General features: G+C 44.2%; 2 protein-coding genes across 2 annotated transcripts in view; one reads left to right on the top strand and one right to left on the bottom strand.

Annotated features, from left to right (window-relative positions):
- Lats2 (large tumor suppressor kinase 2) overlaps positions 1-15,413 on the bottom strand; it is a 78,963-nt gene that overhangs the window by 24,733 nt on the left and 38,817 nt on the right. The window lies entirely within an intron of this gene.
- LOC125348438 (nucleophosmin-like) lies at positions 10,717-11,829 on the top strand. Its single transcript, XM_048341662.1, is given in 2 exon segments — positions 10,717-11,004; positions 11,006-11,829. Coding segments are annotated over 2 exon segments (762 nt in total). The 5' UTR covers positions 10,717-10,767; the 3' UTR covers positions 11,531-11,829.

The raw sequence follows: 15,413 nt of genomic DNA, 5'->3' as shown, positions 1-15,413 counted from the left end.
GCTTACCCGGAGGCTCTCTTCAGCCTGCATCTGTTTGTCTCATACTTGCATAACTTGGGATCTTAGTCTAAAGTTGGAAGGAAAAGAGTGGATGGAAGGGGGTAACTGGGCCCCTAAGTCATGGTAGCCCTGCTGTTGTGGGGCTCAAAGGCTTAGTTTGCGAGCACAAGAGAGGACAAGAAAGAGGCCAGGAACCTGGAGATTGTGGAAGGGTGCAGGTTCCCCAGATCACAGCACCAAGCCAGGCCAGGTCAGGTCTCTCGCTGAGGCCTGTGCCTCCTTCCTACGCTGACTTCCATGTTTCCTTCCAGGTGAAGGGCTTCCAGGGCCCTTTGACAAGCACAGGGAAACACAGTGTTTCAATGCAGCCAGCTGCTAGTTTTCAGGCCATAATCAGAAACACAGCCTCAAGAGAGTAAGTGAGTGAATCACACTCCTTGCCTTCCTCCCAGCCTGGAATTCCTGCAGAGAACTGAGTTCCACATGGGTTCTCAGAGGAAGGGGGGGAGGGGGTGTGTGTGTGTGTGTGTGTGTGTGTGTGTGTGTGTGTGTGTGTGTATGTGTGTGTGTTGTATAAGTGCTCAAGCAACAAATGGAAAAACAAAGTAAAGAAGAAAGGTGTTGGGCTGGGAATCTGGCCTAGTGGCAAGAATGCTTGCCTCGTATACATGAAGCCCAGGATTCGATTCCCCAGCACCACATATATAGAAAACGGCCAGAAGTGGCACTGTGGCTCAAGTGGCAGAGTGCTAGCCTTGAGCAAAAAGAAGCCAGGGACAGTGCTCAGGCCCTGAGTTCAAGGCCCAGGACTGGCAAAAAAAAAAAAAAAAGAAGAAGAAGAAAGGTGTTTATTGTTGTTTTTCGCCAGTCCTGGGGCTTGAGCTCTGGGGCCTGGGTGCTGTCCCTAAGCTCCTTTTGCTCAAGGCTAGCACAGCAGGCCCTGTCAGCAGACCCAGGATAAGCCCATTAGGGCCCAGTCGGTCTAGAACTCTAACCGCTGGGAATGCTTAACTCTGACCACCCCTGGGGTGCCTCGAACCCTGGGCCAATCAGATTTGTACCTGTGTCCTAATCTTGTTTGCTTGAACACCTGATTGTTGTAACTTTGTTTTTTGCCTTTATAAGCCCTGTGTAATCGTAGCTCGAGGCTTCCTCCTAACCGCTGTGTCGGTGGGTAGGACGAGGCCTGGGCCGCGGCCCCGCTTGAATAAAGTCTTGCCTTGCTATTGCATTTCGGAATGTCTGAGTCTCGGTGGTCTTCTTGGTGGTGGTTTTGCGACTTAGCACAACACTCTACTTTGGCTTTTTCTGTGATTAATTGGAAATAAGAGTCTCACAGACTTCCCTGCAGGGGCTGGCTTTGAATTTCAATCCTCAGCTCTCAGCCTGCCAAGTAGCTAGGTCTACAGGTGTGAGCCACCAGCACCCAGCTAATAAAAGTAATTTTTGAACTGCTCCTTCACACCAATACAACAAACGAAAAGAAGCTTGAGTCCCAGGAGGAGGAGGCCTCTATGGCTGCTGGGGAAGCCCAAAACTCGCATACCCTCAAACTAAACCATCCCAAGTAATTGTTAACTTTGCCAAGGGTCACCAAAAAAAACAGTAATAAAATATTATTTATAATTATTGTTAGCACCAAAATAAAATTAATCATATAAAGTAAATTGACCAGGGAAACACCACACCCAAGTATCTTTGGTGGCAATATAAACCATGAAACTGTTCTCAACTAAGTTTTTGTTAAGCAACAATGATTTTTAAAGGCTTTATATCCTGATTTAATGTGTTTACTTCATGAAATTTATTCTCAGGCCAACTCAAAAGAATTAAAAACACTTTCCATATGTGTGCCTGGTGTCTGAGAGTAAGGAAGAGTTAGAGCCTTAATACTCAATAATAGAAAGCTGTTTATAATTAATATGTGCTAATTATAAATTATATATTTAACATAGCCCTAAAGATGCTTTCCATTGCCAGACACCACTGGCTCACATCTGTAATTCTAACTACTCAGGAGGCTGAGATCTGAGGCTCACAGTTCAAAGCCAGCCCAGATAGGAGAGTCTGTGAGACTCTTCAATTAACCAGCAAAAAGCTGTAAGTGGTGCTGTGTGGCTCAAGTGGTAGAGGGCTAGCTTTGAGTAAAAGAGCTCAGAGACAACACGGAGGCCCCAAGTTCAAGCCCTAGAACCAACACACACACACACACACACACACGATGCTTTTCATAACCACAATTCTCTACTTGGCCAGTACTTCCTGAGCATGACTATTGCTCTGGACACTGAAGGAGAAGCACTGAGTATAATGTAACTTTTAACAATGTAATCATTTTTTTTTAAAAAAAAAGCTTATTATCTTTTTGGTATTCTTTGTACCTATGAACTATGCCTACAAGGATTAATTAATGAGAAAACAAGGGAAATAAAAGTTTTGTTTTTCTGTTAAAGCCAATACACACACATACATTTTTTTTTTTTTTTTTTTTTTGCCAGTCCTGGACCTTGAGCTGAGGGTCTGGGTACTGTCCCTGAGCTTCTTTTGCTTAAGGCTAGCACTCTACCACTTGAGCCACGGCACTACTTCTGGCTTTTTTCTGTGTATGTGGTACTAAGGAATCAAACTCAGGGCTTCATGCATGCTAGGCAAGCACTCTACCAGTAAGCCACATTCCCAGCCCTAACAAGAATATTTTTAGATTCATCAAATCTATTATAATTTAAAAACTGCCTTTACTATCTAGCTCCAAAATTATGAGCAAATCAACAAAAATTCTTCAGATCTTAGTTGAATACAAAGAGAGGGTAAGATTTCACAAGCCAATCCTAAAGTTCCTTTCAACTCCAAAATCCCAGGGACAGTACCTAGGGCCTAATTTCAAGCCCTACAACTGACACACTGACTCACACACACACACACACACACACACACACACACACACAATCTGCAATGGGAGATGTCTGGAAACAATCTATTTTCCAACAAAACAAAAGAAACTCTAGTCAGGGCGAAGCCAGGGTGTCACTCTAAGGACAGAGCCTAGCTAAATGGTCACAATATTTGGAAATCCAAGGAGCCTACTGCAGCTGGCACAGAAGCATTGCTTTCTAGACAGGAATGACACAGGACTCAAGAAAACAAGAGTACTGAGGAAAATTCTGAAACCATCTCCCAAGAAGGCACAAAAGGAAAACTAACACTAAGCTAGGGAGGCAGCATGTGACAAAGGAGCTGAAGTGTGTCTGATAGGAGAGTGGGGCTTGGCAGTATTCAGAAGATGGCTCCACAAGCCATTTATTGACCTGAAAGGACTGTAATGAGAGAGTACCTAGCACAAAGACAATCTGACCTAGATGGACACTGGGAAGACAGCACTAAGAGCCAGAGCCAGCTTTCTAGTGCCCCCTCGTGGTCACTGATGCACAGACCCAGGCTAGAGGGTGCCTTTCCCCATGCCAGACTTGCCAGCTGGGAAAACTTACCTGTAAACTTCATCATGAGTTTCCAATACTGACCTTGCTGTGGGTTAAGATACTAAAGGTCAGGTAAGACAAAGGCCACCTGGCCACCTGTCTGTCGTAGCTACAGTACCATTCAGCTCTACTTCTGGCATTTTGGTGGTTAATTGAAGAGTCTCCCGAGGTAGTATGGTGCTTGCCTTGCATACATGAAGCCCTGGGTTTGATTCCTCAGTACCACATAAACACAAAAAAGCCAGAAGCAGTGCTGTGGCTCAAGTGGTAGATTGCTAGCCCTGAGGGAAAAAAAAAGAGAGAAAAGAAAAGAAAAGAAAAAAGCCAGGGACAATGACAGTGCTCAGTCCCTGAGTCCAAACCCCAGGACTGGCAAAAAAAAAAAAAAAAAAAAAAAAAAATGTCTTGGGGAATTACCTGTCTTGGCTGGCTTTAAACTGTGATCTGAGGATCTCAGCCTCTTGAGTAGCTAAGATTACAGTGCCCAGAAGCAATATAGTTCTTGATGGCAGCCAATTCCCAGTCCAGGTCTCTGGCCCACCATCCACCTCCTGCCTCTGTAGATTTTCTTCTCTTCTCTTCTCTTTTCTCCCCTCCCTCCTTCCCTCCCTCCCTCCCTCCCTTCCTTCCTTCCTTTTTTGCCAGTCCTGGGGGACTTGAGCTCAGGGACTCTGGACACTGTCTCTGAGCCTCTTTGTACTCAATGCTAGTGCTTTACCACTCGAGCCACAGCACCACTTCTCACTTTTTCTGAGTAGTTTATAGAAGAGTCTCTTAGACTGTCCTGTCTGGGCTGGTTTCAAAGTGTGATCTTCAGATCTCAGGATTACAGGTATGAGCCACCAGTACCCAGCCTGGAAGACTGCTTTTTGATGAGTCTGAGTTTAAAAGGGACTAAGTCGCTGGACACCACCTGTCTCACATCTGTAATCCTAGCTACTAAGGAGGTTTGAGATCTGAGAAACATAGTTCAAAGCCAGCCCCTCACCATCAAAAGGCCAGAAATGGAGCTATGCTCAAGCGGTAGAGGCAAAAGCCTTGAGCAAAAAACCTTAGGGAGAGTGCCCAGTCCTGAGTTCAAGCCCCTGATTGGCTATAAACAAAACAAACAAATAAATGTGATGAACTTGTGCCCTGAGCATTGACAGAATCAGGTAATAAGCCATGGAGTCACCAGAGCCAACGCTTCAATGTAATTCTGAAAAACAGATTTCTCCAATTTGGGCTATAAGCCAACCCTGGCTGCTAATGATACATCTCTGTGTTGATGGGAAGACAGAGTACACAGGGTCTGAAAGATTCACTTACTTAACAATAGCACTAGGCCTATGAACCCCCCCCCCCCAGACATAATGTTGGCCCTGATTTAGAGGCCCCACTAGAAACCAGCTTCACTTTCTATTTAGCTTTTTTTTTTTTTTTTTCAAGTCCTGGTGTTTGAACTCAGGGACTGAGCAGAACTTTTGTCCCAGAGCTTTTGCTCTACCACTTGAGCCACAGCCCCACTTCTGGCATCTTTTTTGTTTATGTGGTACTGAGGAATTGAACCCAGGGCTTCATGCATTCTAGGCAAGCACGCTACCCCTGAGCCACATTCCCAGCCCTTTATTTAGTTTTAATTTATTAACTTCCTAACTTTTGAGGGATGGTCTTGCTATATTATAGGCTAGCCTGGAACAAACTTTTTTTTTTTCTGATTTCTTCACTCATGTTATGTAGTTAATACCTATTAATACACTATTAAAATCACAGCGCTATTGAGAGCATTGATGATATAATCCACAAATGATCTGATTACTCCATAAACCATTGCTAAATCACACACAAAGGATGGCTCTGTAGGAAACACCCCAGGTTCGAGGAAAACAGCTCTTTCCACACGCATAGACTGGTTCATCATTACTATACAGAGTTCATATGCAAAATTCTAAGCTAAGTACCAGGAACACAACTCTCCTCTTCCTACAAAATAACTGAAGCTATTTCAACTATCCTTCCTTGAACTTCAACCTCCCTTACAAACTCAACTGTTTTCTCTTCTGTGAACTTTATAGATACTCATGCAAATTGGTGTCACACTACTTTGGGATTCTTTCTTTTGAGAGGGAAGTTATTAAGTGCTTAGAAGCAAGGGCTCTATGGTCATATATACCAAGGTTGAAGACCAAGTTCAAGCAATCACAATACTGATTCCTATGTGGGCACTGGTGGCTCACAACTGTAATCCTACTTATTCAGGAGGCTGAGATCGAGGATCACTTATGCAAGAGGAAGCTTAGATGTTTTGAGAACCCTCCCTTCCTCCCTTCCTCCCTCCCTCCCTCCCTCCCTCCCTTCCTTCCTTCCTTCCTTCCTTCCTTCCTTCCTTCCTTCCTTCCTTCCTTCCTTCCTTCCTTCCTTCCCTCCCTCCCTTTCTTCCCTCCCTGCCTTCTTTCTTCCTTTTCTTTTTCTTCCTTCCTTGCTTGCTTCCCTCCCTTCTTTCATCTCCCTTCTTTTCTTTTCCTTCCACCCATCCTTTCTTTCTCTCTTTCCTTCCTTCCTCCCCCTTCCTTCTTACCTTCTTCCCTCCCTCCCTCCCTCCCTCCCTTCCTTCCTTGTTGTTTTTGTGTGTGTGCCTGCCCTGTGGGGCCTGCCTGGCTACTGTCCCTGAGCTTTTTAGTACAAGGCTGGCACTCTGCCACTTGAGCCACAATTCCACTTCTGGCCTGGGCTGGCTTCAAACCTGATCCTCAGATCTCAGCCTCCTGGGTAGCTAGGATTACAGGTGTAAGACACCAGTACCTGGCTTCAGGCCATTTTCTTTTTGTTTGTTTGTGGAAATGCGGCCTCACTAATGTTATACCTGGGCTGGCCTAAAACTTGATCTCTTTTTTTTTTTTTTTTGACAAGGTGTTGTGCAAAAGGGGTACAGTTACATAGTAGGGCAGTGTGTATATTTCTTGTGATATCTTACACTGTTTTTCTTTCCCTTCCCTAGGTCAGGTAGACATATATATAATACACAGTGTACCAAAAACATATACAGTAGCCACGTGGCCTACGCCAAAGGAAATTCGCCTAGGGCTTTAAATGTAATGTCAGCAATAGGGTTTACTTATCCTTGTCTTATATGAACGTACATAACATAGCTTTTGAGCTATTGTGATCCACTGAGAGGTCTATTTTTGACCTTTATATGTTGAGTAATTGTTTGGTTTTAGTTACATAATGTAGGGTCACTGACCCAAACCTGTGGGAAATACCATTTGACTTTTGGTTTCGCAGACCTGGTCTCTACTTTCTTCCCCTTCCCCCACCTTAACAGTCATATATCAAGGAGATCATGCCCCTTTGTTTTCTGTGTTCTAGGCTTGTCTCGCTCAACATTATTTGTTCAAGTTCTGACCATTTCCCTGTGAATACCAATATTTCACCATTTCTAATCGCTATGTAGTATTCCATTGTGTATAGGTACCATATTTTTTTGATCCATCCATCTGTGGAGGGACATCTGGTGGAACAAACTCTTGAGTCCTGCCTCATGTCTTGAGTTACTCAGGCATGTATGCTAAGATTCAGCCCCACCCCTTTTTTTGTGTGTGCCAGTCCTGAGGTTTGGACTCAAGACCTAGGTACTATCACTTGGTTTTATTTTTCACTCAAGACTGGTGCTATATCACTTGGGCCACACCTCTACTTCCAGTTGGGTTGTTTGTTTTTGCCAGCTAATTAAAGATAAGAGTCTCAACTTTCATGCCCAGACTGGCTTCAGTCCTCAGATCTCAGTAAATCAGCTTTGTCTCTTCAAACCTCCCTTTCCAGCCCAACACAAGCTGCAGGATAGAGGTTATTCAGACTTGGGAGTGATGCCTAAAAGACTGATGAGAAGGACTGTGAGGAAGAAGGGCAAGGTGATGTGACTTGGGTCTTCACCTCACAGGATCCCTGACTGCTCACTGGCACCCTAGAAGTGAACATTGCCAGCCATGTTTCAAAGATGGGAACGTAATGTAAGTACTGTAGCACCAAATGTACAAAGATAACATGGAGGGTGGGTGGTGAGGGGAGGAGACGCTCATGTCCATTTCTGTTATAAAGCAACTGGTTAAGGTAAAGTGAGCTTTTCCAATCAAATGACTTCATGGTGTCAGTTACAATTATTTCATGCTCTCAAACCTGTTAATAGCTAAACAGGATAGGATTTGGTCTCTGGACACTGAGGACAGAGCTCCATTCTCAGTACTAGTATGTTTTGACACTGAAAGTGCTAAGGCAATCAACAGCACCCAGTTACGGAATAGGGTTAATGTTCCTTTTGATCCCACATTTGAACAGTTGTCCTGGCTCAATGCCCTAAAATCATTCTTATTTTTTAAACTAATGTGCTCGAAGAAATATTAACATATCTAATAATAAAGTAAAAAATTTGTGTTTATTCATTCCAAAGACCATGGAAAGAATCTGATTTGTGTAGACAAGATCCGAGACAGGCAGGAGAGGTAAGGACAGGGTTACTTGGAGGCTGTGCCAAGCAGGCTGTTCTAGAGCAAGACCCTGATAGAACCCATTTGATTGCCATGGTTTCTTTATCTGCTCTCTGACATGCTCTGTCTTGTCCTCTCATCAAATCTGGACAGATTATTTAGGAAATGAAACTAGGAAGTTGGATTCAAATGCCAAGTAATTCAGGTAAACTAGATTAGTCTGAAAAACAGAACAGAGCTGGTCTGTTGGTGCATGCTTGTAATCTCAGCACACAGGAGACTAGGGCAGGAGGATTGAGAGTTTAAAGAGAGAAAGGGAAAAGAAGGAAGGAGAAGGGCTGGGGATATAGCCTAGTGGCAAGAGTGCCTGCCTCGGATACACGAGGCCCTAGGTTCGATTCCCCAGCACCACATATGCAGAAAACGGCCAGAAGTGGCGCTGTGGCTCAAGTGGCGGAGTGCTAGCCTTGAGCGGGAAGAAGCCAGGGACAGTGCTCAGGCCCGGAGTCCAAGGCCCAGGACTGGCCAAAAAAAAAAAAAAAAAAAGGAAGGAGAAGAAGAAAAAGAGAAAGGAGGAGAGGGGAGAGGGAAAAGAGAGAAAGGAAGAAAGAAATAGAGAAAGGGACTGAGAATGTGGCTTAGTGGTAGGCTGCTTGCCTAGCATGCAAAAAGCCCTGGATTCGATTCCTCAGTACCACATAAACAGAAGAAGCCAAAAGTGGTGCTGAGGCTCAAGTGGTAGAATGTGAACCTTGAGCAAAAAGAAAGAAGAGGGCTGGGAATATGGCCTAGTGGTAAAGTGCTCGCCTTGTATACATGAAGCCCTGGGTTCGATTCCTCAGCACCACATATACAGAAGAAGCCAGAAGTGGCACTTTGGCTCAAGTGGTAGAGTGCTAGCCTTGAGCAAAAAAGAAGCCAGGGACAGTGCTCAGGCCCTGAGTTCAAGGCCCAGGAGGGAGGGAGAAAGAGAGGGAGGAAAGGGGAGAGGGAGGGAACCAAAGGCAACAGAAAGGGAAAAAACAAACAAACAAACAACTAAGGGTAACAGCAGGTCAGGGAGAGTGGACAAAGGCTGCCCCAGGTCATCCCCTGAATGGGAAGGAAGGGCACTCCCAAATCCAGTGGCTTTCCTTCTTGTTCTCTCACAGAAAGGAGAAACAAGCAGACATTGCTGAGTAGCCAGCTCTTTTCAGGCTAGACCATCTTTATGAATCAGGTCCAACACTTATTTATACACACACGCAAACACACACACCGGTGGCATAGAAAACCCCCCACCATACCTCCAGGTTGGTTATATATACTCTCCCCAGGCCAGCCTTCATAGCCACTGGTGTTTGGTTTTGCTGAATGCCGGCATCTGAGAAAAGCACAGCCTGAAGGACATGCTGGAAAGGAGGTATTTTTGATGGAAAGTATATGCCTGACATATCACCACAACACTGTCTAGTAGTGTGTGGCCAGGTCAAGTCCTGTGTGGCCTCAGAGCTCCTCCTTCCCTGTGCATCTGAGCTGCACCCCGTGGCTTACTTGACGAGACTGGAAAAAATCTGTTTCTGCAGTCAGTAATGGCTGCCATCAACCTTAAAGTCCAACTTGAGCAACAAAAATAAACAAACATTGCAGGGCTGAGGAAAGAAGGAATCATGTGCTTAAAAAAAAAAAAAGAATGTTTGTTGAGTGTGTTAGGTTTACACATTCACCAAATGAAAATTCCTTTCTCAGAAATGCACAAATAACCTAACATTCTTCTTCCAGCTGGGATGAGCTAAACTATCCTCAGATCATGGCTGTTTTATGAGAGGCTGGCTTTGGAAAAAAGGTAGTGACAAAGTATCTGTTGCCTGGTTGATAAGCTCCAGCTGTAAACTCCAAGAGGGTAGCCCAGGCCACTTATTCAAACTTGTGCAAACGCAGTGACTAACAAGGAATTCCTTTTGAGTTTTGAATATATGGCATTCTAAGTACAAATGAACAGTTCTTGGTCCTCCAAACATTTACAGTTGGCTCTCTGTATTCTTGGGTTCTGCATCTAAAACTTTAATCAGTCCCAAGGGAAAAAATATTTAAAAAATCAGTGCTGGCAACAATGTTCATCGCAGCACAATTTGTCATAGCTAGAATATGGAACCAACCCAGATGCCCCTCAGTAGATGAATGGATCAGGAAAATGTGGGACATATACACAACGGAATTTTACACCTCTATCAGAAATAATGACATTGCCCCATTTGTAAGGAAATGGAAGGACTTGGAAAAAATTATACTAAGTGAAGTGAGCCAGACCCAAAGAAACATGGACTCTATGGTCTCCCTCATAGGGAATAATTAACACAGGTTTAGGCAAGTCACAGCAGAGGATCACAAGAGCCCAATAGCTATACCCTTATGATCACATAAGACGATGCTAAGTGAAATGAATTCCATGTTATGGAAACGATTGTTATATCACTGTTGTAACTACTTTCAACATGCTATGTGTAACCGTAGCTTCTACTATTGATGATCTTCTTGTATGCCCTTCCTGTGGTGTACCTGCACTATCTCTGTATCTTATCTGAGTATACTGGAAACCGTGTATACTGATATTAGAACTAGGAAACTGAAAGGAAATACCAAAATCGAGAGACACAGGGTAAAAAAGACAAACGACTACAATAGCAATACTTGCAAAACTGTTTGGTGTAAATGAACTGAACAACTCATGGGGGGGGGAGAGGTAACAAACAGTACAAGAAATGTATCCAGCCTTGGCGTGATTCCGTCCTGCGTCTCTTCTCGGCCTCGGAGCCGCACTCCTCCGTCCGCCCTCGCCATGCCCGCCCATGGAGGACTCGATGGACATGGACATGAGCCCACTGCGGCCCCAGAACTACCTTTTCGTTTGTGAACTAAAAGCTGACAAAGATTATCACTTTAAGGTAGATAATGATGAAAATGAGCACCAGTTATCATTAAGAACGGTTAGTTTAGGGGCTGGTGCAAAAGATGAACTGCATATCGTCGAGGCAGAGGCAATGAACTATGAGGGAAGTCCAATTAAAGTTACACTGGCAACTTTGAAAAATGTCTGTGCAGCCAACGGTTTCCCTTGGGGGCTTTGAAATCACGCCACCTGTGGTCCTGAGGCTGAAGTGTGGCTCGGGACCTGTGCACATTAGTGGACAGCACTTAGTTGCTGTGGAGGAGGATGCAGAGTCAGAAGATGAAGAGGAGGAGGATGTAAAACTTCTGAGTGTATCCGGAAAGCGGTCTGCCCCTGGAGGTGGTAGCAAGGTTCCACAGAAAAAAGTCAAACTTGCTGAGGAAGATGAGGATGAGGAGGATGAAGATGATGATGAGGAAGAGGATGATGATGAGGAGGAAGCAGAAGAAAAAGTTCCAGTCAAGAAATCTATACGAGATACTCCAGCCAAAAATGCACAGAAATCAAACCAGAATGGAAAAGACTCGAAACCAACGACACCAAGATCAAAAGGTCAAGAATCCTTCAAAAAACAGGAAAAAACTCCTAAAACACCAAAAGGACCTAGTTCAGTAGAAGACATTAAAGCAAAAATGCAAGCAAGTATAGAAAAAGCACATTGAACAGTCCTGGGCACTACTGGTAAATTAAAGCCCAAAGATGGGGAAAGAGGAAAAGAAGAAACATATATAGTCCATACTGACTATCATCAACAATCCAGACTGAAGTCTTCTATCTTATTCTCAATCCCCTTTCCTGATTTGCCACCCATACCCCCTTCCAGGCTGGAAGCAATCTTTTGGTTTCCTAACACACTTTGTTGTGACTGCTGTGATTGAGTAATCCTTACGTATTGCTTTCTATTGTGCATATGCTCCATCTTTTTTACCATGCTCAATAAATATTTGAATGAATCAAAAAAAATGTATCCAATGCCTAACATATGAAACTGTAACTTCTCTGTACATCAGTTTGTCAATAAAAATTTTTTTAAAAAATCAGTGCTGGGTATTGTGGTACTTGCCTGCAATTCCAGTTGTATGGAAGGTGGATATGACTTGAGGCCAGCCCAGGAGAAAAAAATATAGTAAAACTGTATCTCAAAAACGAGCTGAGGGTTAGGAATGTGGCTTAGTGGTAGAGTGCTTGCTTAGCATGTATGAAGCCCTGGGTTTGATTCCTAAGTACCACATAAACAAAAAAAGCCAGAAGTAGCTCTGTGGCTCAAGTGGCAGAGTGCTAACTTGAGCAAAAGAAGCTCAGGACAGTGCTCAGGCCCTGGCAAAACAGCTCCAGGACTGGCAACACACACACACACACACACACACACACACACACACACACACACACACACACACACACACACACACACGCTGAAGCCAGGTGCTGGTGGCTCAAGCCTATAATCCTAGCGACTTAGGAGCCTGAGATCTGAGGATCATGGTTCAAATCCAGCCTGGTTAGGAAAGTTCCTGAGACTCTTCAATTAACCACCTGAAAACTAGAAGTGGAGCTGTTGCTCAAATGATAGAACTAGAGCACTAGCCTTAAGCACAAAAGCTCAGGGACATCCCAGGCCATAAGTTAATGCCCCACAACAAAAAAACAAAAAACAAGGTGAACACGTAACGCCAGCTACTTGGGAAGAGGGTGGAAGATTGCAGTCCTTTTTGCTTGTGCAAAGGGGAAGCCCTACCTGAAAAATAAAGCAGAAAGGTTGGGGGATGTGGGCTCCAGCGTAGAGCTCTTGTATAAGAAGTATAAGGCCTTGGGTTCAATCTCTAGTATGGCAAAACACACACATACACATATATGTAGCATGCATTTGCATACACATTTGTATGTGTATACATGTGTATAAATGTAAACATATATGTACATACACACACATATACACCGAATCTGCCAATATACAGATTTTTTTTAGTCATTCCCTACACCACAGAGCATAACAGTGATGTAGAAAGCATTTAAACTGAATTAACTTTTAGGTACTGTAAATTACCTAAGGCAATCTGAGGCATACAGGAGGGAGGATGTGGTAGATAGGTGCTCTGCCATGGTATTTATTTTAGTACCTACAAGAAAGGGGTTCTGCAGCCATCCTCCCCCAGACACTAGGATAACTAGCTGGATGGCTACTGAATGGATGAGGCTGCACTTGCCAAGACTGAGCCAGCAGAACCCCTCTTGCTTCTCCCACCTCCCGAAATTGTTCAGCTAACAGATTCTGACACCACCTACTGGCAGTTGAAGTCCATCAGAACAGTAGCTCATAGAAGAGACAGCAGCTGGAGGATGCTAAGAGTAAAGCTGCCTCCCAGGCAGGCTGGGAATAGCTGCTTTGTTGCTGCCCTCAAGATCCTGCCCAAAAGATGACCTGCACCTCAGCCACAGGAGAACCAGCAACCCAGCAGGCAGTGGACATCACGCTTACTAGGTGGGCTCATTTCTGACATGGATGAAGCAGTCAATCGTTAATAATCCACAGCATACATACAAACTCACCCAAAGCTCAAATTTACTTATCATCTTTTGTCATAAGAAGGCAAGTGAGCTGGGCACAGTAGCTCATGCCTGTACTCCTAGCTATTCAGGAGGCTGAGATAAAAAAGATGATGCCAGGGGGCTGGGGATATGGCCTAGTGGCAAGAGTGCCTGCCTCGTATACATGAGGCCCTGGGTTCGATTCCCCAGCACCACATATACAGAAAATGGCCAGAAGTGGCGCTGCGGCTCAAGTGGCAGAGTGCTAGCCTTGAGCAAAAAGAAGCCAGGGACAGTATTCAGGCCCTGAGTCCAAGCCCCAGGACTGGCCAAAAAAAAAAAAAAGATGCCAGTTTGAGATAACCATGGCAAAAAGCTCAAGAACCCATCTCAAGCAATATAAAGCTAGGTGTGGTGGTATGTACCTGTCATCCCAGCTATGCTGGAAGTATCCATAGGAAGAGTGAAGTCCAGACCTACCCAAGCAAAAAGTGAGCCTCTATTTGAAAAATAATAAAAAAAAAGTACCAGGTGCCAGTGGCTTGTGCCTATAATATCCTAGTTACTCAAAAGACTGAGACATAAAGGACAGAGGTTTGATGCCAGTCTGGGTAGAAAAGTCATCAAGATTCCATCTCCAATTAACCAACAAAATGCAGGACTGAGGCATACAGCTCAAGCAGTAGAACGTTGAGTGAGAGTGCAAGGCCCTGAGTTCACACCCTAGAATCCCCCCACCAAAAAAAAAAAAAATATATATATATATATATATATATGTGTGTGTGTGTGTGTGTGTGTAAGTAAATAAATAAATAAAATAAAATAAATAAAAGCACGGGGCTGGGGATATGGCCTAGTGGTAAGAGTGCCTGCCTCATATACATGAGGCCCTGGGTTCGATTCCCCAGCACCACATATACAGAAAATGGCCAGAAGTGGCGCTGTGGCTCAAGTGGCAGAGTGCTAGCCTTGAGCAAAAAGAAGCCAGGGACAGTGCTCAGGCCCTGAGTCCAAGCCCCAGGACTGGCCAATCAATCAATCAATCAATCAATCAATAAATAAATAAATGCACCAGGTGCTGTTGGCTCACATCTATAATCCTAGCTACCAGGCGGCTGAGACCAGAGGATCAAGGTTCCAAGCCAGCTCTAGGAAGGAAAGTCCCTGGTGAGATGCATTTCCAGTTAACCACCAAAAAACTCAGGGACAGCACCCAGGTCCTGAGTTCAAGCTCCAAGACTGAAATAAATAAATAAATAGTAAATAAAAGCAAAAAGTGCTGGGATGTGGCTCAAATTATAGAGTACTTGCATAGCAAACGGTTCAAACTTACAGTAATTCCTCCACCAAGAAATAGACGAGAAGTCAAGTAAATTTAGATTTTCTTCTTTGTGGGTTGTGAGGCTTGAACTCAGGGTCTAGGTGCTGTCCCTGAGCCTCTTTGTGTTCAAGGCAAGCACTCTACCACTTGAGCCACAGTGCCAATTCCAGTTTTTGAGTGGCTAATTGTATCTAAGGATCTTAGGGGCACTTTTCTGCCCAGGCTGGCCTCAAACTGAGATCATCAGATCTCAACCTCCTGAGTAGATAGGATTACAGGAGTGAGCCACCAGTGGCACCCAACCAAATTTGGCTTTTCTAAATAAAGCTCAACTTGTACATATTTTATAGGTTTTTCTATAAGCAGGATTAAGGAATTGTCAAAAATTTGATTTTCTATAGCAGTTTGCAAAACACAGTTTCTCCTTTTGTATGACTCATTATTTTTTTTTTCCAGTCCTGTGGCTTGAACTCAGAGCCTCGGCTCTGTCCCTGAGCCTCTCTGAGCCACAGTGCCACTTCCTGCCTTTTCTGTTTTCTGTGGTACTGAAGAATTGAACCCAGGGCTTCATGAATGCTACGCAAACACTCTACCACTAAGCCACATTCCCAGCCCTCATTATTTTCAAAGTGGCCAAAAATTGGCAGACAAATCTGAAAAGACTCTTATCTCCAATTAGCCAGCAAAAGAAGCCAGTG

This window comes from Perognathus longimembris, chromosome 3 (genome assembly GCF_023159225.1).
Source record: "Perognathus longimembris pacificus isolate PPM17 chromosome 3, ASM2315922v1, whole genome shotgun sequence".
In the NCBI taxonomy this organism is placed as follows: Eukaryota; Metazoa; Chordata; class Mammalia; order Rodentia; family Heteromyidae; genus Perognathus; species Perognathus longimembris.
The sequence above is the reverse complement of the archived record's forward strand: the minus strand, read 5'-3'. Positions and strand labels throughout refer to the sequence as shown.